Source organism: Saccopteryx bilineata, chromosome 2, assembly GCF_036850765.1.
Source record: "Saccopteryx bilineata isolate mSacBil1 chromosome 2, mSacBil1_pri_phased_curated, whole genome shotgun sequence".
Lineage (NCBI taxonomy): Eukaryota > Metazoa > Chordata > Mammalia > Chiroptera > Emballonuridae > Saccopteryx > Saccopteryx bilineata.
Window position 1 is genome coordinate 82,503,444 of NC_089491.1, and position 23,545 is coordinate 82,526,988.

General features: G+C 38.3%; 1 protein-coding gene across 4 annotated transcripts in view; it reads left to right on the plus strand.

The window, feature by feature from the left end:
* The window catches only part of FOCAD (focadhesin), a 334,210-nt gene that overhangs the window by 296,157 nt on the left and 14,508 nt on the right, over window positions 1-23,545 (plus strand). For all 4 annotated transcript variants that reach the window (XM_066257344.1, XM_066257347.1, XM_066257346.1 and 1 more), the window contains exons 34-37: window positions 1,013-1,115; window positions 2,947-3,027; window positions 17,579-17,707; window positions 20,721-20,836. In XM_066257344.1, the coding sequence (XP_066113441.1) occupies window positions 1,013-1,115; window positions 2,947-3,027; window positions 17,579-17,707; window positions 20,721-20,836 (429 nt within the window). The remainder of the gene's footprint in view (window positions 1-1,012; window positions 1,116-2,946; window positions 3,028-17,578; window positions 17,708-20,720; window positions 20,837-23,545) is intronic.

A 23,545-nucleotide genomic window follows, 5' to 3' on the forward strand; every position in this document is an offset into this window, starting at 1 on the left:
GAGAAATGGAAGGTGATCAGAGGGCAGGGCAGATATCTGAGTAACAGGGTCAAGTGGCACTAGTTCAGATGTCAGTAAAAGTATTTGAGTAAATTATTGTCAGAGTTACCCTTGGCTAAAGAATTACCATATTTATGTCATGAGAAATGATTTTATATCTTATGATTTTTATTTTTAAAGTATTGTATTCATTGCATAGAATTTGAAGGTACAGACAGAGTGAAAGAAGCTGAAAAAATATCACTGATGATCCTCCCAACCTGAAGCAGCTGCTTCTAATATTTGATCACATTTTTTTTAAGCATTCTTATTTTTGTGTAGTTGGTGTTCTTACTATATATAGAACTTTGAACTTCTAGTCTTTCCTCTTAGAATACTTTTCTTCTTATAAAATATAGCTGATTATAATACCTTAAGAAGTTTTAGTAATTCATGCATTTAAAAACAAATATAAATTTTTAACCAGAAGAAACTTTTTCATGTATGAATATGAATATTTTTTAAATCTACTTGAACTTAAGTTATTATAAGTTGGGAGAAAAAATCTATAATTTAAGCTATTTTTAAAATGCTTATTATGAATGATAAAACAGTAATAGAATATTATTTAAAGAAGAGAACAAAATAATATCTACTTTCATTTTTATAAGTATTTTAATCTTAAGAAACTATCACCTCTTTTTACCTTTTGGGTTTACTTATTCCATCTTTTGAAAGCTCCTTTGAGAACAATCTAACTCAGTGATACGTGGGAAAAGCACTAGTATGCTCTTCTATCATTAGTTGATTGATTGATTGATTCATTCATTCATTCATTCAGCAACAATTATTGTCAACCTATGTGTCTCAGATTTAGTAGACTAGACCGTTGATATTATGTCTTATCATAGAACTTCTCATTACCAGGTAAGCCACCACCTCATAGAAGACAAGTGACTTTCTGTGAGTGGCCTTTTATTGAATGGAGTTTGGATTGTGAACCATCGCTGAACTGTTACATTTTCATCCATAGGTCATCAGTGTGTCTGGGGTGATTGGTCTTCAGTCCAATGCAATCTGGCTTCTAGGACATCTTCATCTATCTACTCTGTCCTCAAATCAAAGTAGAACCTCTGGTAAGACTAGACACTGGAGCTGGAAGGAGTGATGCTGACTCAGGGCTATGTGCTTTGTTAAGAGCATTGCACTCCCTAACAGCCCTAAGTGATGGGTTTGGGCATGACCATCCCTACTTTACATCAAAGGAAATGGGCTGTGTAAAAGCTTCCTGGCCTACCCAGGGTCATATGATAGCTAGTGGTGGACACCGATTTGAACTCAGATCTTTTCCTTTCTGCTTTCCTTTGAGAATAGTTTAGACATTGAGTCAAATCACATATTTTACAGATGAGGAACCTGAGTCTCAGAGAGATTACATAACTTACATTCACAGTTGGTTTCGTGACAAATCCAAGAAAAAAAGAACCAGGTCCTTTAAGCTTGGAATAGAGTTCTTTTTATTACCAGATGTAATAATTATAGTTTATAAACCACTCGTATTGCATTAAAAGTTTCTTCATATATATCTGGAGTTCTTCTGGCCCCTGCTTTTGAGGAAATGAGGGGTAAATACATTTGAAGTTGTGTATCTCATTGGTTAGAACTGAAACCCTATATAACAAGACTTTTCCTATTCCCAGCTTTGTGACAACAAACAATAAGAAATATTTGTAATTCTCACATACTTAATTTATGTTTGTACTTGAACTTTCTCTGGGGAGGCCTCACTCTAATGCACTGGGACCTATATCTGCTCCTTGCTCTTTACAGAATATTGACCCACTGGCTCTCTTGGACCCAGGCCAGAGGGGGTTAGGTGCCAAAGAGTCATCATCAAAACCTAGTTTTACATATCCCCTGACAGGTAGTCTGTGGACAGCATTACCATGAACATGAGCCCCTGCAATTAGTCTCTCTCACTTACAGTCACTCCTTAGCTACAGAAATAGGACATTATTCCACATTATCCTAACACAGTGAACTTCCGACAGCTGGAAGCTGCCATATTAAAATGGGAAAAGAAAAATAAAAACTTAGTCATATTGGAGGAAACCCTTTCATGCTAGTTTTGAAGGGCAGTGCTCTCACAATGTCCTGGTAAATAGCATGTTTACATCAGCCTTTTGCTTCTTGGCACAGGCTTTTAAAAGGTCTGGCCCTCATTTACTCGAGTCAGGTCATAGCGAATCATCCTATACCCAGGTTCTTTGGAACAAAATGATTGTATGTCTGGAAAAGCACAGCTACTTTTTTCTGATGGAATTTTCCAAGTGAGCCATTTATTGTAGTAAAAAACCATCTCATGATACAATTATGGGGGACTGGGAGGAAAAGAATCTAGGAAACTCCCCGGACTCAATGAGCATAAGTGTTACTCCTTCACTGTTCCAGGTCAGTACCATCTGGGTATTTGTACATGTTGGTCACTTAGAGGTCCCTGCCTTGTGAAGTAAGAGACTGGTTGCTATTAATACTGATTGTTATACTTCATGGTTCATATATCTGATTCAGGATGTTCTGAAGTAGCTCCCAGAATGATGGTCTCAGCCTGGAAGCCCAGCAGACACCTGGCAGACACAGGAGATCACAGAATTGGGGCACATTGATGTGACAATGTGGAGATGATGTTTTTTTAACCATGTCAGTAAAATTTTCATCCTCTGTGGTTTTTAACCTCTACTAGGTTTACTACCATTTTAGCTAGCTCACATCATCTAAGTGATTACTTCAAGGCCAGTCGCTTAAATCTAATAGAATTAGTTGCAGCCACAGAGTATTGTGCTGAGATTAATGGCATAAACATCTCCGGTTTGTCTCTAGGTTGATATGGCAGCATGAGATCATTATCTTTCCTTCATTAGTCCCACCAAGTTCATTGGTTAATTTGATCATTTTCTGTCTCCACAGTTCCTACTGACTATAGCTATTTGCCTGAAAGCAGTTTTATTAGAGCAGCCATTGGCTTCTTCATTACAGGAGGAAAAAAAGGCAAGTAAACACATTTCTTAAGTTTTATTCTTTCTACATATTAAGTAAGTTCATGTGCCCTGAGCATGCTTCTTTCTGTATAATTAAACAATGCAGATCTGAAAGGGTGAATATTTTCTTTCACTATACTATCTCTGAATAGAGATGACCAGGATCTCAACTATAAGTGATACAGAAAACATCCACACTAGTCTGTTAGAATCAAAAATGAGGAAACAGATGTGGGTGCAGTTTTGTATTTTAGGACCTGACTTAGAAGTAGATCTTCACCCTGAACCTTGTATGATCACCCTGAGTTGTTGCAATCACTGGCTGTAGGTTTTATTTTCAGTTTATGTTTCTTTCTTCTGCAAAGGTTTGTCCCTTTGTGATTGTTTCTTGCCATTACTTACATTAGAGCACAAGCAATCTGAAGACAGAGACTGAGTGCCTTTTGCTTTAACTGGAGTCCAAAGAATGCCATATATGTTATTGAATAAATACTCTTTACTGATATACATATACTGTTTGGCGGTGTGAGGGAAAATGGATTCACATGTCACAGCTCAGGAACCAGTTTCATTCATGTAGTACTTTCTCACTAATATTTGCTGGTTTTATTCTTCCTTGGGCAGGTTAGGTCAGTGTGGGAAAAACCAGTGCCAGTATTATAAGGCCATCCTAATTTTAGGGGCACAAAAGGTTTTTTAACAAATGAAAATGAAGAAATTTGAAGGAAGCAAATTTGATTAATGAAGGTTGTGGAAGAATAACATCTTACCATTGAAAGGGATGTTAAAGGTCATGTCATCTGATTTCCCACTGGGTACAGTAATCCCTGGCGCTTGCACATCATGGACTACTTTCATAGCTCAAAGATGAGCTCCTTTAGTTTCTGGAGTTCTAGCAGCCGTGCCAATATCCTTGGGTCGTGAGTTAGCATGATTTGCTTTTACATATCAGTGGAAACCAATACATGGTATGTCAGTGTTTTAAATAATATATTTATATTTAAACATGTCATATATTATACATAATGCAGAGTTAATTGTTTAAAGCACAAAAACCAAGTCTATTTAAAGTAGATATTATAATAGAGATGTCTTCATTAGTAAGAAATTAAATGTTTACTAAAGGAGCATCTAAAATTTCCACGGCTAGAATAATCCTAGGGATATATATTTTTGCTCAGTTTTTTTTTTTTTTTTTTTTGGTGTTGTTGTTAGATTGCTCACTGATATAAATTTTTTAAGTGATGATAATGTGAGATAATTTCCATGAGAAAAAAAATTAAAATTCTTAAGGTCAAATGAAAGATAGACTGTTTTCTAGTGAGTAAAATGTCATTTGGCTTCCCAGATCCATATTTCTTGGCAGAAGTGAATTTTCTCAGAATCCTTTGGGAAATTCTTAGTGAAATGTAATGTTTTTATGATTACGCAGTCATGGCACAACAGGAAATGTCCTGCTCTAAACTGCAAAAGCAGGGGACTGGCACCAGTGACGTTATGTGCAGCCTTCCTGAATGCTGGATTAAAACAGATAAATTAAGTATTAAAAAAATGCCCTATTACCAATCAGAGTTTTGGTATTTTCAGGTTGTGGGAGAGGGCTGCTTTCTTGTCAGGTTTACGGACTAGATTCAGAGGAAAATCTATTCAGCCTTACACATTACTAATGATGACCCCAGAGGAGTGGGGGCCGTGGGAGGCTGACCTCAGTCTCCGAAGCCCATTTACAAAAACAAAACCAGACCCTGCTCTCTGGAGCTAAATGGGATGGCCAAATGCGGAGGTGTGCATGCAAACGAGTGTTTTCTTCTTCAATATGCCCAACTCATTTGAATTTTAATAACTCCCTTCTGAAGCAGCTTTTGAGTTTAAATGTCTAGATGTCATTCACCAGAGCCCGGTGGAGCTGCTGATAGGAAGGATGACAACTTTGGTGAGCTCTTGAAGAAAAAATGGCTTCAGAGTATAAAAACCATGCTTGGTATATAGGCAGAAGAGAGTGAATTTAGGGAGAGCGTGGCATCATTGTCTCTGTGTGCTGTTGTTTACCAACTCCCAAGAGGAAGAAAAATGGGATGAGTTATTCTTGTGTCATTTATGCCAGGAGATTGGGTATCATGATCTCAATTTTAGGCAATCAAATTTGAAATGGTGAATATATTAATCTCCTTTTTAATGCATAGGATTTTTCTCACTTTGATATGTTAAGAATATACATGATATTCATAGTATCCTACATATTCATAGCAGGCCAACCAAATAGATGAAATCCTTCTAGTTATTAAAGACTTCAGTTAATAACCTTGATTATAACTGTTTTTAGCTATACCCCATAACATTCTCTTTTCTTCCCTACCAGCTCTGGCTTTCTAGCAGATGTTCTTCTATATTATTCCTTAACCTTTGTCATTATCTATTCCTATGGACATTTCTTGACTATACAAGGCTTAAAATTTGCTTATAATCAAATCCTTCCTATCCTGGAATTATTTTTTTTCCCTAAAAGGACTTTAAATTTTGACTCTAATTTTTCCTCTTTCTTATACATTTATTCTTTTTGTCAGACTTCTGAGTTTTGGGGGGTTTTTCAGCCTCATAGCATATTCAGATTTTAAGATTTTATTTATTTTTTATAAACTATTTTAAATATATTGAAAGTTCTTAATAAAAGTAATCATTAATTATTGGTGCTAATATTAGATATTTGTACCTATCAATTTAGGATTGTTTTTCTTATCATTCTGTTGCCAGGGAATACGACTAATTTTCTAAGCTTGTATTTTTCTACTACACTTTAAATTTCACAGTAGGATATATTGCTAGAGAAAAGTATATTTAAGTCCTTGTAGTTAAGTGTTACAAATGGCATTTTTTTCTTGATATGAATTCATTGGTCAGTTATCTGTATATGTAAATACTGGGCTTATGTATAAACTATACATAGATATACTTTCCATCATTTTTGGACTATTAATATGAGATATAATTGTTGACAAGTCTATCGAAAGGAACAGAATTAGTGAACTCTGTAGAATAAATGATATGAGAAAGCTGTTCAGTTTTGCTGATGAGATTATGGAGTCAGTTGCCACAACTGTTATTTTAAAGTATTTTAATTTAGTAATAATTTATCTATACAGTTCTTTTTTTTAAGGTTTTTTTTAAAATTTATTTATTTTTAGAGAGGAGAGGGAGAGAGAGAGAGAGAGAGAGAGAGAGGACAGAGAGAGAGAAGGGGGGAGGAGCTGGAAGCATCAACTCCCATATGTGCCTTGACCAGGCAAGCACCGTTTCGAACCGGCAACCTCAGCATTTCCAGGTCGACGCTTTATCCACTGCGCCACCACAGGTCAGGCCACCTATACAGTTCTTTAAAAGATATTATTACAAATGGATTCATGTGTATAACACTAACTTTAAAAAATGGTATAAAGAAGCCTGACCAGGTGGTGGCGCAGTGGGTAAAGCATCAGACTGGGATGTGGAGGACCCAGTTCGAGACCCCGAGGTCGCAGGCTTGAGCACGGGCTCATCTGGTTTGAGCAAAAAGCTCACCAGCTTGGAACCAAGGTCGCTGGCTCAAGCAAATGGTTACTCGATCTGCTGTAGCCCCACAGTCAAGGCACATATGAGAAAGCAATCAATGAACAACTAAGGTGCTGCAACGAAGAATTGATGCTTCTCATCTCTCTCCCTTCCTGTCTGTCTATCCCTATCTATCCCTCTCTCTGACTCTCTCTCTCTGTCTCTGTAAAAAAAAAAAAAATGGTATAAAGAATAAAGAGTTCCCTGTAATCTCACCACCTAGAGATAGCCACAATAGATATAACATGTCTTTCTAGATGTGTGTTATGTTGTGTTGAATCATAAAATTTATGTTATTTTGTAGTGTGCTTTGGACAAATTTAACAGCTTTCCATTTAAATGGATATAATCATCACTGATCTCCTCTAAAGGGAAGCCTGGAGGAAAGTCTGAAAGGGATCCTTTCATCTTTTTCTAGATATTTGTTAATAGGATATGTTTTGGGGAGTGTTTGATTTCTATTTTTCTTATAAAAACCATGAAAATATGTAAAAGCAAAAAAAAAGTCAATTATCCCATGACTCTTTAACAGTGACTATTGTTTTTGAATTTTACTTTTTAATTTGTTGCTTTTATGCACATACAATTTTTATATATTTTTGGTATATGTATACGTTGTATTTTTACTTTAATATAATAAACACCCATTTTCCATAAATCTCCATAATTATCAAGTTTTAAATAACTGTAGACTATCCCATAAGTTAATGAAAATTAACCGTTTTCCTATTGGTCATTTAAAAGTTTCTATTATTATGGAGAACATCTTTATACATGTAGTCTTCTCTCTTCTGCATATAGCTTTTCTTAGGATATATTCTAAACAATTTATTAGTGGGCAAGATGTCTGAGGATTTGGTGACTATAGGGATGGCATGGCCTCATTGCTCTTTAGAAGGAGTGTCCCAGATTTCAGTATTTCAGCCCAGTATGAAGATACAGAGGTAAAAGCAGGGAAGTGGGTTCATACCCACTTCCACCACTTGCCGGCTCTGTAACATCAGGCAAGCTGCATAAGTCTCTAAGCCAGGGGTCCCCAAACTTTTTACACAGGGGGCCAGTTCACTGTCCCTCAGACTGTTGGAGGGCCATACTATTAAAAAAAAACTATGAACAAATCCCTATGCACACTGCACATATCTTATTTTAAAGTAAAAAAACAAAACGAGAACAAATACAATATTTAAAATAAAGAACAAGTAAATTTAAATCAACAAACTGACCAGTATTTCAATGGGAACTATGCTCCTCTCACTGACCACCAATGAAAGAGGTGCCCCTTCCAGAAGTGCAGCGGGGGCCGGATAAATGGCCTCAGGGGGCTGCATGCGGCCCGCGGGCCATAGTTTGGGGACCCCTGCTCTAAGCCTCAACTACTTCTGTAAAACGGAGAAAATAATGGAATCTTCTTTATAGAGTGTTGTAAGGATTATGAGTTTATGAATTATTTTATGTATCAGTGCTTAGAAAATAGACTAAAGACTAAACTTGTTCTAGTCATCATATTACAAAGCAAACCAACATATGCATAAACAAAAGACTACAATGAAAACCAGTCAGGTATGAAATGATACCTTAAGACTCTTTAATTTGCATTTCATTGCCAGAGGAATAAAAACACTATTGCGTGTATTTACTATTTGAGAGATTGTTTATTTTTTATTTAAAATTTAGACAATTTTTTAATGTACCTTTTTTCTGTTACTTTTTATTTCTAAATAATTTCAAATTTACAGGAGTGAAAACATCCAGGTAACTCCTATATATTCCTTTCACCTGCTTTCTATAGGTTTCACTGACAGTCCAAATAATGTCTTTGGCATAAAAAGAATTTAAGTTTTAATATCACACTGTACTTATTTTTCATGCCTCTTCAGTCTCCTTCAGTCTGGAACAGTTCTTCAGTTGTTCTTTATCCTTCATAACTTTAACATGTTTTAAAATTAGAAGTGAGGTATTTTATAGGACATTCTTCTGTTTAGGTTTGCCTGTTATTCCTCATAGGAGAGTGAGGTCAATCACCTTTGGCAGGAAAAGCATGGAACAAGCTTTGCTCAGTCATGTGGCAGGTGTCTGTCTCCCTCCACTCATGACGTGTTAACTTTGATCACATAAGGTGATTTCTTCTAGGTTTCTCCACTGTAAAGTTTCTCTTTTCCCCTTATCATCAATCAATATTTTGTGTGGAGATATTTTGAGACTTTATGAATATCACATTTCTTACCCTACTTTCACTCATTAGGTTTAATATTCATTAGTGTTTTATCTTAATTGTTACTATAATGTTTGCCAAAAGGTGATTTTTAAAATTCTCTTATTCCATTTCGTTTAGTGGGAATACTATAAGGAAGAGTTACTCACTTTCTTTCTATCTTAATTTCTTTCTTTCTTTCTTTCTATGGGCTACTAAATTTCTATTTTATTTAATTACTTATTCAGTAATGCTGTAATCAGCTCTACCTGTGTTTTCTAAAGACTTTATCTGGAAATTTTCTACTCATCCTTTTCATCTTGGTTTAAATATTCTTTCCTCAGAGAGGGAAGAAAGAGGATTTCCTGGTGGTCCCAAATTAATTTAGATTCCTTATGTGATACCTTTCTATATGTTTTTAATATTACTTTTTATATGTGTAATTTTTTTTATTATTTTGGTTCTTTGCTTAAAGCCAGTCTTTTTCATTAGAGTATAATTTCCTCAATGGCAGGAAAAAGATCTCTGTATTATTCTAAATGTTTAGAGACAAGTACTTGGCAAGTAATAGTTTTCAAATACTTATTGACCTACAGCTTTAAGCACATGTATGGAAATAGATCATTCTAAACTAAGTCGCTTCTAAACAACTCTGAAGATGGAGAAAGTACAGGCATGTTTATATTACACAAATAACATGCTGGTGATGGGAATGTGTGTAGCACCAGCTGTTAGCCTGCTTGTTACCAGACTCTTACTGTAGGGTTTACACATGTACATTGTGGCACTGAGATCTGAAATCTTTGTGGCCCAAGTATGTGTGACAATGGGTCTGGTTATAATGCATTATTCCATTTATCAGAGTTCTTTGGAGCGGTCCTCTGGATGACAGATTTAAAATAACTTTGTATCTGGATTTTAAAACACCTGGGTCCTTTTAACAAGTATTGTTAGTTCTTCTCAGTCCTGAATCCATTGTCTTTAAAGCATTTCAGTATTTCCTTTCATCTAAGGCACTTGTTTGAAAGACAAAGTACTGTAATAAGGGAGCTAACTGTCCCCATTGCTGAGATGTGGATTCTTGTGTCCAATGCTAAAGATCTCTGGGGAAGAACTCATGTGACTTCATTCTTTCCATACATCTCTCCCTCTCTTTCCATACATCTTCCCAAATGCATGCATCTGTCAAGAATTTTCTTTATTCCGAACAGTTAGTATGATTCCTTTCATTCCGGTTAGTGTCAGAATTAGCTCCCAGTGCATATAGTGGAAAACATTGTGTGATTCTGTTTATGCTATTTGATTCTGATTCTGTGCCCTTGAAAAGTGGAAGATTTATTGTGTAAAAATGCTGATTTTTTAGATAATTCTAGTGGGAAATGCAAGTCTAAAACATCAGAGAAAGGCCTGGGTTCAAAGTAAGGATTTACTAGTCATCAATACATACATAGTCCCTCAAACTGAGAGAGTAAGCGAGCTCAGGCTGTGAGATTCAGCAGAGGAGCAACATGGAACCTGAGGGAAGCATTTATTTAAAGAATGAGGGCATGATACCGTTTTACATAGAAAAGTATTAAAAAAAAAAGACCAAAATTATCCCCTTGAATTTGGCATTTGGGTAGCAATTAGAAATCTTTGCAAATTTAGTTCAAGTGGAGTAATAGAGTTAGTAAACTAGATCGCAATTATGTTAGAGTATTTTTTATTACAGAAAGCAAAAACTCACTTCCCCTGACTTGAAAGTAAAGTTGTTTATTGCAAAGATTACTAGTTCCCAGAACTCTGAGGGCAGAAACTCTACTCCCGACCCCTGAGAGTACGAGGAGCAGAAAGATCCAGGCATTCTTTCTTTCTCTCTGTCTTCAGGGGCTGCATGGGATCAGTCTTCCTCATGGATTCTGCTTTTCTCTCTAGGGCAGTGGTTCTCAAACTTTTTGAAATCAGGGCACATTTAAAATCCTAAAAATAATTGTAGGCACACTATATACAAATTTCTGAGAAATATGTTAAGTCAGATATTAAAGAAAAAAATATAAAGTCCAAGCGTGCTTTTATGATAATTAAACAAAATAAATACAACAAAATTAAATTCTGACATTAAAAAACATTTTTACATTTCATTTTTTGAGTTACGCTTTTTAGAATTCATAAAAAGAGGGGTTAAAAAATGACAAAAAAGTTATCTTTTTATATATATAGATACATTCTTAGTAAGATTTAGTAAATTCGGCAGGTCCCAGTGCAAATGTGTTAAGTTTTTTCATTCTTGTGTTTATGAGAAACATGAGCCTGATGTGTCCTAGCGATTTCTTCAATGTTTGGGCATATATTTGAAAGGCAAACTCTCATTTCCTCATCAATACATTGAAGAATTTCTCTCTTTGTACTCTTGTGTTGAGTGCAGAAAACCCCCACCATACATAACATCTGAACTTGATACCAAACAAAGGATAGAAGAAACTTGCCTCCAGTCTTTCAGGGGAACATGGGGAGTAGTGTAAACAATCCAGCACCACAGCTTAACAGCCTTTTGCAATGTAATCAGGCAAGTGAGTTGGGGTTGGGCAGACTGTCAGCTTACAGCCAATTCTCCACACCTCTGTCCCCCAAAAATCTAAACTCCAAAAACCCTGTTGGTTTTTGCTCCCCCACAGGCACATATTTCTCTGGATTCCAGAGTCTGGAATACCATAGGGCATACCTGGAAATCTTCTGGGGCCCACCAGTGCACCCTGGCGCACACTTTGAGAACCACTGGTCTAGTGACTGCATCATCCCTTTCTATACTGTGTGTATGTGTGTTTGTGTGTATTTGAATATTGTAAAATAGATGTTACATAAAATTTACTATTTTAAAGTGTACATTGCAGTGGCATTTAGTACATTGACCATGTGGTACAACCATCACCACTTTCCAGAACATTTCCATCACCCGAAAAGGAAACCTCATAGCCAGTGAGCAGTTGCTCCTCGAACCCCATTTCCCCCAGTCCCTAGCAACCAATGATCTGTTTTCTGTCTGTCTGGGTTTGCCTATTTTTTATATTTTATTTAAATGAAATCATACACTATATGGCCTATTATGTCTGATTTTTCACATAGGTTCTGTGTTATGGCACATATCAGTATTTCATTCCTTTTTATGGCCAAATACTATTCTATTGTATGGATATACATTTTATATACCCATTCATCAGTTGATGAACATTTAGATTGTTTCTACCTTTTGACTATTATGAATGGTCCTGATATGAAAATTTGTATACAAGTTTTGTTTGAACTCTTGTTTTCAGTTCTTTTGGGTATAGCATGTCTAGGAGTGATGGAACTGCTGGATTGTATATTAATTCTGTGTCAGTTTTTGAGGAACTGCCAAACTGGTTTGCTACAGTGACGGTACCATTTTATATTCTGCCAGCAACAAGTGAGGGTTCCAGTTTCTCCACATGTGTAGGGAACAGGCAACACTTTTTTTTATTGTTGTATAATTATTGCCATCCTGTTGAGTGTGAAGTGATATCATTTGGTTTTGATTTGCATTCTTCTAAAGATAAATGTTGTTAAGCATCTTTTCAAGTACTTGATAGCCTTTTATAGTGTATCTTCTTTGGGGAATTATTTATTCAAGTTTTTGACCATTTTAAAAATTAGATTGTCTTTTTGTTGATGAGTTGTAAGGGTTCTTTGTATATTCTGGATACTAGATCCTTATCAGATATTCAACTTTTAAGTATTTTCTTATATTCTCTAGATTGCATTTTCACTTTTTTAATACTATCCTTTGATGCACAAAGCTTTTAATGTTGACAAAGTTCAATCTATTTTTCCTTTTATTCATGTTTTTGGTGTCATATCTAAAAATCCATTGCCATATCAGAGGTCATGAAGATTTACCTCTATGTTGTCTCTATGGTTTAATTTTTATTTTCAGGCCCCATTGATACATTTTGAGTTAATTTTTGTGTATATATTAGGTAAGAGTCCAACTCTCTTATTGGCATGTGGCTATCTAGTTGTCCCAGCACCAATATTCAAGAGACCATTCTTTTTCCCATTGAATGGGCTTAGTACTCTTTTCAAAAGTTAGCTGACCATAAAGTATGGGTCTGTTTCTGACCTCTCAAGTCTGTTTCATTTGCTTCTATTTCTACCCTTATATTTGCCAATACCACACTGTTTTGATTGCTGTAGCTCTTTAGTAAGTTTTGAAATTGGTATATGTGAGTCCCTCACATTTTTTTCAAAATTGTTTTGGCCATTTGAGTCCCTTGCAATGCTAGATAATGTTGAGAATTGGACTTTCCATTTCTGCAAAAAAGGCTCTTAAAATTTTGGTAGGGAATCTGTAGATAGTTTTGGGTGGTATTGTCATCTTAACAATATTTCCAATTTATAAACTTAGTCTTTTATTCCTTTAAGCAAAGTTTTATAATTTTCAGCGTATGTGTCTTTTACCTTGCTTACATTTATCCCTGAGTATTTTATTTTTTTGGACACTGTTGCGGACAGCATTGTTTCTTAATTTCCTTTTCATACTAACCATTGCTAGGATATAGAAACACAATTTTTGCACATTTATTCTCTACCATGCAACTTTACTGAATTCTGTTTTTATACATAATAGATTTATGTCATGTGCAAATAGTGATAGTTTTGCTTCTCCCTTTCTAATCTGGTGGTGACAATAGGCATCATTGTCTTGATCTTAATTGTAGAGAAAAAGCTTTCAGATTTTATTTTCCTGACTCACTCTCCATTTCGGCTTTCCCTTCAGTGACTGTTGATTCTATGGCTATTGTGACCTCTGCTTCTCCTTTTCCTGTGCTTCTCCTTTCTGTAGCTGGTTTCCTTTTGCTGACTCTGGCCCGCTTCTGCATTCACCTCACTGATGCTGATTCCATGGCCCTTTCTGCCTGTGCTTCTGCTTTTCCTGTATTTCTTATTTCTGCAGCTGGTTTCCTTTTGATGACTTTGTCCAACCTTCTGCTTTCCCCTAAGTGACACTGATTCCGTGTCATTTTTGGCCTCAGCTTCTCGTTTTTCTGTGCTTCTCCTTTGTGTAGGAGATTTTCTTTTGCTGACTGTTCTCACTTCTACTTTCCACTCAATGAGTACTGATTCAGTGGATATTGTGGCCTCTGCTTCTCTTTTTCCTGTGCTTCTCCTTTCTATAGCTGGTTTCCTTTTGCTGATTCTGTCCCCACTTTGGCTTTCCATGCAGTGACTCTAATTCTGGGGCTTTTTCTGCTTCACCTTCTCCTTTCTGTAGCTGCTTCTGCTTTCCCCTCAGTGATATGGATTCTGTGCCTTTTTCTGCCTCTGCTTCTCCTTTTCCTGTGCTTCTCCTTTTGTTGCAGATTTTCCTTTGCTGACTCTGCTCCCACTTCTGCTTTCCCCTCATTGACTTCTAATTCTGTGACTGTTGTGGCCTCTGCTTCTCCTCTTTTTGTGCTTCTACTTTCTGTAACTGGTTTCCTTTTCCTGACTCTGTGCCCCCTTCTGCATTCCCCTCAGAGATGCAAATTATGTTATTCTTTCTGACTCTGCTTCTCCTTTCTGCAGCTGCTTCTGCCTTCTCCTCAGTGACGCTGAGTCTGTGGCTTTTTCTGCATCTGCTTCTCCTTTTCTTGTGCTTCTCCTTTCTGTGGCAGATTTTCCTTTGCTGACTCTGCTCCCATTTCTGCTTTCCCCTCATGACTTCTGATTCTGTGGCTGTTGTGGCCTCTGCTTCTCCTTTTTTTGTGCTTCTACTTTCTGTAACTGGTTTCCTTTTCCTGACTCTGTGCCCCCTTCTGCATTCCCCTCAGAGATGCAAATTATGTTATTCTTTCTGACTCTGCTTCTCCTTTCTGCAGCTGCTTCTGCCTTCTCCTCAGTGACGCTGAGTCTGTGGCTTTTTCTGCATCTGCTTCTCCTTTTCTTGTGCTTCTCCTTTCTGTGGCAGATTTACCTTTGCTAACTCTGCTCCCACTTCTGCTTTCCCCTCATCGACTTCTAATTCTGTGACTGTTGTGGCCTCTGCTTCTCCTCTTTTTGTGCTTCTACTTTCTGTAACTGGTTTCCTTTTCCTGACTCTGTGCCCCCTTCTGCATTCCCCTCAGAGATGCAAATTATGTTATTCTTTCTGACTCTGCTTCTCCTTTCTGCAGCTGCTTCTGCCTTCTCATCAGTGATGCTGAGTCAGTGGCTTTTTTCTGCATCTGCTTCTCCTTTTCTTGTGCTTCTCCTTTCTGTGGCAGATTTTCCTTTCCGAACTCTGCTTCCATTTCTGCTTTCCCTTCATGACTTCTGATTCTGTGGCTTTTTCTGCCTCTGCTTTAACTCTGCTCCCACTTCTGCTTTCCCCTCATGACTTCTGATTCCGTGGCTTTTTCTGCCTCTGCTTTTTTTCCCCCGTACTTCTCCTTTTTGAGGCAGAAGTGCTTTGCTGCCTCTGCTCCCACTTCTGCTTTTCTCCTCAGTGACACTGATTCTGTGGCTTTTTCTGCCTGTGCTTCTCCTTTTCCTGTGCTTCTCCCTTCTGTAGCAACTTCTGCTTTCCCCTCTTGACTTTTGATTTTGTGGCTTTTTCTGCCTCTGCTTCTTCTTTTACTGAGCTTCTCCTTTCTGTAGCAGCTTCTGCTTTCCCCTCAGTGTCGCTGATACTGTCGCTTTTTCTGCCTGTGCTTCCCTTTTTCCTCTGCTACTTATTTCTTTGGCTGCTTTCCTGTTTCTTATTCTGTCTCCACTTCTTGATGCTCATTCTGTGGCTTTTTCTGCCTCTGCTTCTCCTTTTCTAGTGCTTTTTCTATTCCTGTACTTCTTCTTTCTGTAGCTGATGCCCTTTCTCGGACTCTGTCCCCACTTCTGCTTTCATCTTAGTGACACTGATTCTGTGTTTATTTTGGCTTATGCTTCTCCTTGACCTGTACTTGTCCTCTCTGTAGGTCTTTTTCTTTTGTTCACTCTGTCCCTTCTGCTTTTTCCTCAGTGACATTCATTCTGAGACTCTCTACTTCTCCAATCCTGCTTTTTTCCCCCTGGTGGTGGTTTTTCTTTTGCTGATGTTCATTTTCCTTCTACTGCTTACATTGCTTCTGCTAATTTTTTTTTTCTTGGTCTTCCACGTTTCTATACATAATTTCTGACCTCCTTGTTAGTTTACTTTTACATGATCCTTAATGACTACTGTAATTCTGACTGCATCTAATGGCTTTACCTCTAATTTCTTCATTTCTCTCTTTTTTTTTTAATTTAATTTACTCCGCCCCCTGATAACAATCAAGGTAATATTAAAATCTGGGTACAGTGTCCTAGATAGCTGGTTAGCCATGTATTAGCTGTTACCTTAGATGCTCACTTCTGGAGCGGTCAGCCGTGCACACACCAGCTAAGGAGTGGAACAGTGACTCACTGTAGGACACGCCCATTTATGGCCATGGGGACTACAGGTAACTCATAGTCCTGAAAGGAGAATGTGCTTGTGTCTCTTCTTCTGGAAGTGAATTGATGAGAGAACAAATGGTGAGGCAATATGTAAGGAAAGTTAATAAAGACAGGAGAAAGCATGAAGACAGCTAAAAGTGGTCCTTCGTCTATTGCGGGGGTTAGGTCAGTTTCCAGACACACACACACACCCCCAATAGGTGAAAATCTGCGAAGTAGCGACCTTATATTTATTTTATTATTTATGTATATTTTAAGGCTTTATAAACCTTTCCCACATTCTTATAAACCTTTCCCACACTCTTAGACACCTTTCCCACACTCTTAGAAACACTTCTTATGCTCTTAAACACTTTCTACACTCTTAAACCTACATAATTTTAATAACATATAAAATGCTATACCTGGGAGATGGAGGAGACTGATGCTACTAGTCGCTGAGCCAGTCAGCATCCAGGATAAAGAACACAGTTCTCTGGTTGGTCGCCTCCCATCCATCAGCCAATAGTGTGCTGTGTACAGTTTCATGTGGGCAAACTAGCTCAAGTGGAATTGGCCCATAGCTGAGTTTTCCATACGCCTGAGTCATTGTCTACTCATCTGCTGTATGCTATATATTTTATTTCGATTTAATATTCTTTTAATATGTTTTAATTAATATTTTATGTTTTTTATATTGTTTTTAATTTTTAAGCTAGAAAATGCTTATTTTATCACAAAAATAATTAAAATAATAAATACAGTGGTACCTTGAGATATGAATTTAATTCATTCTGTAACCGAGCTCCTAAGTCAGTCCACTTGTATATCAAACTGCCAATACTGGGCCCGTGCACCAACGTGCCAACTAGCGGCAGCTTCCTGAATCCCAACTTGTATCTCGGAATTATGCTTGGATCTCGAACAAAAATACGAACTGAGTCATAACTCGTATCTTAAAAAAAAACTTGTATGTTGGTCTGTTCATATCTCAAGGTACCACTGTATATAAAAATACCTATATACTGCAAAATCCTGGGATATAGCAAAAAATACATGATACAAAATTACATATATACAATTTAAAAATCCATGATACAGTGAGACTGTGAAAAGTGAACCGTGATATGGCGAGGGACGACTATATGTCAAATATTTCTATTCAGACGGGAAAGGGAGACTGGAGACAACAGAGAGAATAGAAAGAACAAGGCTTTATAGTAAATGCGGTTGAGACTGAGAGCACAGGACTGAAGGATAGACCACAATGGAAGATGTGATACCAAATCCTTTTGAAACTAGAAGACCCAGGAAGGAGAGTTGACCTTTCCTATAGTCACGGTGCTAGTGAAGTGTTCTGTTATTCTCCTTTCTGTTACAGGTCCTGAATCCGTGCCTCCTTCCCTTCTCAAGGTGGTGATGAAACCCATAGCAACAGTTGGCGAAAGCTTCCAGTACCCTCCTGTGAACTGGGCTGCACTGCTCTCTCCACTTATGAGGCTAAACTTCGGTAACTATAAGTATTTTTAGGGGTTCAGACTCTGATTTTAGGGTGTGTTGTAGATAGAAAAATGGATCCTGTGTCACAGGGGCACTGAGTATATAGACCTTTGGGATTTTGAGGTTTGAATTCTTGGGTGGGATTACTGGGTACTTTCACTGGTCACTTTTTAAATAGTTGAGTATAAGAAAGAGGCAGTCTGAAGACACAGACAGATGCAAAAAATGCACTCATCAAGATGATACTTGACTGAGGTGGGCGTGTTGCTGGCCATGTGTTGTAGGTACCAGAAAGCCAGGTTTGTTTGTCAGACTGCACTACTAGAGCCCTAGGTTTCACGGAAGTAGCCAATGAGATGCTATAACTGTTTTCTATTGCTTCTGTAACAAATTACCATACATAGTGGCGTGAACCAACACAAATTTATTTGTTTATCTTATAGTTATATAGATCCCAAGTCCAACACATTTCTCTTTGAGTTGAAGTCAAGGTGTCAGCAGAGCAGCATTATTTCCTAGATTCTTTAGGGGGGGCTGTGGTCTGAATATTTGTGCCCCCCATTGAAATTCTGACCTCCAGTATGATGGTATTAAGAGGTGGGGCCTTTGGGAAGTGATTTGGTGATGAGGAGCCCTCATGAATGGGATTTATGCTCTCATAAGAGAGGCTCCACAGAGCTCCCTAACTCCTTCCACCATGTGATGATACAGTGAGAAATCGACCTTCTGCATTTAAAAAAAGGACCCTCGCCTGACCTGTGGTGGCGCAGTGGATAAAGCATCGACCTGGAAATGCTGAGGTCGCCGGTTCAAAACCCTGGGCTTGCCTGGTCAAGGCACATATGGGAGTTGATGCTTCCAGCTCCTCCCCCCTGTCTCTCTCTCTCTCTCTCTCTCTCTCTCTCTCTCTCTCTCTCCTCTCTAAAATGAATAAATAAATAAATAAATAAATAAAAAAAATTAAAAAAAAAAAAAAAAAAAAAGGACCCTCACCAGAATCTGACCACACTGGTGTCCTGATCATGGAATCCCGGCCTCAACTGTGAGAAATAAATTTCTTTTGTTTATAAGCCACACAGTCTGTGGTATTTTGTTATAGCACCCCAAACAGACTAAGAAAGGAAAAATCCATTTTCTTCCCTTTTGTAGCTTCTAGAGGCTGACTACATTTCTTGGTTTGTGGCCTCCTTCTCTATCATCAAAGCAAGCCACAGAGGGCCAAGGCCTTCTCATGCTGTCATCTTTCTGGTTCTCTGCAGCTGGACAGGGTTATCCATGTTTAAGGATTCATGTAATTAATGAGTCTAAGAAATAACCTAGGTGGCCCTGGCCGGTCTGCCTAGCGTGCGGAGGACCCGGGTTCGATTCCCGGCCAGGGCACACAGGAGAAGCGCCCATTTGCTTCTCCACCCCTCCGCCACGCTTTACTCCCTGTCTCTCTCTTCCCCTCCTGCAGCCAAGGCTCCATTGGAGCAAAGATGGCCCGGGCGCTGGGGATGGCTCTGTGGCCTCTGCCTCAGGCGCTAGAGTGGCTCTGGTCGCAACATGGTGACGCCCAGGATGGGCAGAGCATCGCCCCCTGGTGGGCAGAGCATCGCCCCATGGTGGGCGTGCCGGGTGGATCCCGGTCGGGCGCATGCGGGAGTCTGTCTGACTGTCTCTCCCTGTTTCCAACTTCAGAAAAATGAAAAGGAAAAAAAAAAAAAAAGAAATAACCTAGGATAAACTCCCACCTCAAGGTCATTAATTTTAATCACATCTGCAAAGTCTCTTTGCCATGCAAGGTAATATAGTCACAGGTTCCACTAGGATGTAGACCTCTCTGAGGGCCATTACTCTCTCGACCACAGGTACTCTGTGGTGAGAGGGAAAGGGCATGCCTACCTCCACACCTTTAATTCATCTACAACCTCTTTTATTGACTTAGCATATGCAATTTAATTTCATGTACTAACCTCTCACTTCCAAAAAGAAAAAGAAGAGAGAGGTGGGGGAGGAACAATAATTTTAACAATGCTGTAATTATGGGTATCTATGTGTATTTGTCATGAGTGCTAATTTTTATAATAGGGTGCTTACTTATATATTTTATACAGAAAGCTTTGTAAATTTATGTGGAGTTTGAGGGATAATCAAAGATGACTTTGACTGTACACAATTTTTCATGCAAATGCTTTCATTTTAACGTAATTGCAACATATGATGTTACTCTACTATGTTATCAGATTTCATTTAAAAAATATGTCCCCCCTGCCCCTGCTCTGCTTTTGCATGCTTTATTGAAAATATTTGTGTTTTAGTAAAACTCCTTTTAACCCTTTGAGTGGTATATTCATATTCATGTATGTTCTCGTGCTTCCTGACCATCCAGAGTATGATCGGTTTATTTTAAAAATGTGTAAGGCAACATTAAAAAAGGCAAATGTATGTTCTTTTTGTTTTCATAAATTGGTTATCAAACAAACATGATTTTAAGTTAATAAAACTGGAACTGGAACTAATTTCATTTTTTGAAAAAAATACACTCCCAGGGGTCAGCAAGCATGAAAAAAACTCATTACTCAAAGGGTTAAAAAAGGAGAAAACATGTCTGCTGATGAGGATCAGACCCTTGAGAAGACTTGGCCACTACAGAGTGTGGCTGCATCTTTAAGTCCTTCCAGATCTAGACAGATTTCTCTATGTGCAGAATGCAAAGTTGAGAGGAGGGGAAAACAGAGGCAAAGAGATTTTCAGCTAAAATTTCTTCAAACTTTTGATAGTACTGGAGTGTTTAGGTTTATCTGCTATCAAAAGAGATATTACCATCATTAGCTCAAAGTGAGGTCAAGGTCAAGGACTTGGGATTCTGATGCCAGTGCATACACTCTTTCCATCTCTAAGAGGTCTCCTGAAACACCGCTTCGTTGGCTGAAGTTCTGTTACCTATAGAAGTCACACAAGCAGATGCTTTGATTTGAGACACTGAGGGCTGAAAATCAGAGAAGTAGCTACACTAGATATTCTTTTTCTTTCTTTTTCAGGTGAAGAGATACAGCAACTGTGCCTTGAAATTGTGGTGACTCAGGCACAGTCATCCCAGAACGCAGCGGCACTGCTGGGACTGTGGGTGATGCCACCGCTGATCCATGGTCTTAGTGTATGTGGGAACTAAGGTGGTGGGCAGCAGGAGGCTCTGGTTCTGTAGAGGGAGAGTAACATTCATTTGGGTGTGTTCTCAAAGTCAAGAGTGGACAAATGGGATTTTACAAAAATTGAGGGTTTGACAGTAGCTGCCATGGCCGCCACCATGCATTCTGTCAGCTACCATTGATTTCAAAAAGGGAAAATGATGATCAGAGATATTAGAGTTGCTTTCTCAGGTTTGTACAGCTAGAAAGTGGTGGTTATTTGACCTAGGTTTATTTGTTTGTAGACGTATGTAATCATTTCAGAGTGTATTAAGAGAAAGACAAATCCACACATATGGGATATATGATCCCTCCTTTTCACAGAGAAGGCAGCAATTAAGGTGAGACTTGAAGGCTAGGTAGGAGTTGTTTAGGCATCAAGTTATAGTAGACCATCTCTGCTAGGGTGTTCAGCGTGACCAAAGAGCTGAGGAAGAACTGACCTGACCTGGTGTTTGTTCATTACCTTGTGCCAGGGCTAATAGTGCTGGTTTTCCAGTCATGCTCCTTTCTGCATTCCAAAAGGATGAAGGGAGCGCTCCATGCTTCCTTAGAGGCTTACCAATGGATTATAAGTTAAATGACTGTATCTTGGTTATTTTTCTATTCTAGGAGGCTCTAATTCTTTGAGGTTACTGCAAAGCGCTCCTATCACTTCCTCAAACTTTTGGCTTCCGTCCCCACTCTTTGCTTTTTTCCTTTAAGCTTTCCTACGTCTCCTAATACTTTTTAATTGAAGGTTGATGCTATTGATGACTGCATCCTTTCTGTCAGCTTTCATCATTACCTGTCTGCTCCAAGCAGCTCCCACTTAATGAGCACCTGCCACTTGTAAGCACTCAGCAAGTACTTTCAGACATCAGATTAAATCTCTTCAACACTAACAGGCTGATTTTTTTTACAGCTTTATTAAGTTATGATTTATATTCTATGAAATACAGCCTTATTAAGTGTAATCTGAGTTTTATTTTTTAAATTTGAGTTTTAGTACAATTATACATTTTCATCCACCACCAAGAGCACTTCCATCACCCCCAAAAGTTGCAGTCTGCCAGTCTCCACTGATCTGTTCTTTTTCTCTATAGTTTTGCCTTTTTAAAAGAACTTTTAAATAAATTTAAATTTTATATAAAGTTTAGAAATTCTTTTAGAATAGAATCACACAGTATGAAGTCTTCTGTGTCTGGCTTATTTTACTTTTGAACAGTAGTTTTATTATTTCCATTTTACAGGTTGGTAAGCTGAGGCAAATGGAGCTTAAGCAAAGTTCTCATATCTGACAAATGGAGGAGAGCCTGGGTAGCCCAAAGCCCGTGTCTTTAACACCAAACTATTTTAATTTCTTCCTTTTGAATTGGGTGTAAGTCTCCCATCTATTTTGTTGACCTCAGAAACTTTTCTAAGTTTTAGTTTTTCTTCCATTTCTTTCAGATTTATGCTACTCTTTTGCATTGTCCTTGATTATCTTTGTTAATTAACAAATTAAGTTTGTGAATTCATTTTTTATTATATCTTCTCATTTATAAAATGATCTTTAAAGTGAGCTCTTCAGATAACTCATGCAATGACATTGATATTTTTAGAAATTTATTGATTTTTGTAAGATTTTATTTTTTATGCCATTTCTTTTAGACTTGCTGCTGCTTTAGTAACATAGTTGTATTTCTAAGAATTTTTGAAGCCTGCTCTCTTAACGTCTATTACTAATTGTGCTCCTTAGCTTTGGTGAACTCTAAGATGCCGAAGATACAGTGGTCAGTTTCACATGCTCAGCTGGTTTTTCTCTGGTCAGAAATGGTCTCAGCATTCCAGTTCCTCTTCTTATTTCCCCAGGCTCCCTCAGAAGAAGAAGCAAGTCATATCAGATATTCTGTTGATTTCCAAGCAGATGAGCATTTCATCTTCAGGAGCTTTTCTTGACTGAAAATGTGACCTTTTAAAACTGAATAGCAACAACTGTCATGTACTTTTAGAAGTAGCATTTTAGGCCCTGGCCTGTTAGCTCAGTGGCAGAGCGTCGGCCTGGCGTGCAGGAGTCCCGGGTTTGATTCCCGGCCAGGCCACACAGGAGAAGCACCCATCTGCTTCTCCACCCCTCCCCCTTTCCTCCTCTCCTCCCTCTCTGTCTCTCTCTTCCCCTCCCGCAGCCAAGGCTCCACTGGAGCAAAAGTTTGCCCAGGCGCTGAGGATGGCTCTGTGGCCTCTGCCTCAGGCGCTAGAATGCTCTGATTGCAGCATAGCGACCCCCCCCCATGGGCAGAGCATCGCCCCCTGGTGGGCATGCCGGGTGGATCCCGGTCGGGCGCATGTGGGAGTCTGTCTGACTGCCTCCCTGTTTCCAACTTCAGAAAAAATGCAAAAATAAAATAAAAATAAAAACATAAAAATAAAAAAGAAGTAGCATTTTATTCCCCTCACTGAAAAGATCCAAGGTTTAAGCTGAGTAGTTCACAATGGATTGGTAGATAAATATATACATGTGAGTCAGAAGTCACTGCAGCAGCCAAAATTACATGCACTGGTGATCCACTGGGCCGTGAAGCTGTGGGAAATTGAGAGACAGGAAGTAACCCAAATCATTTATGTCTCAGTCTACTCTCAAGCACAGGGATGACCTGGAAGTTTTCAGTGTTGCAATGCAGACTTGCCTGTTTACATCTGACCTCTTCTGTTTTACT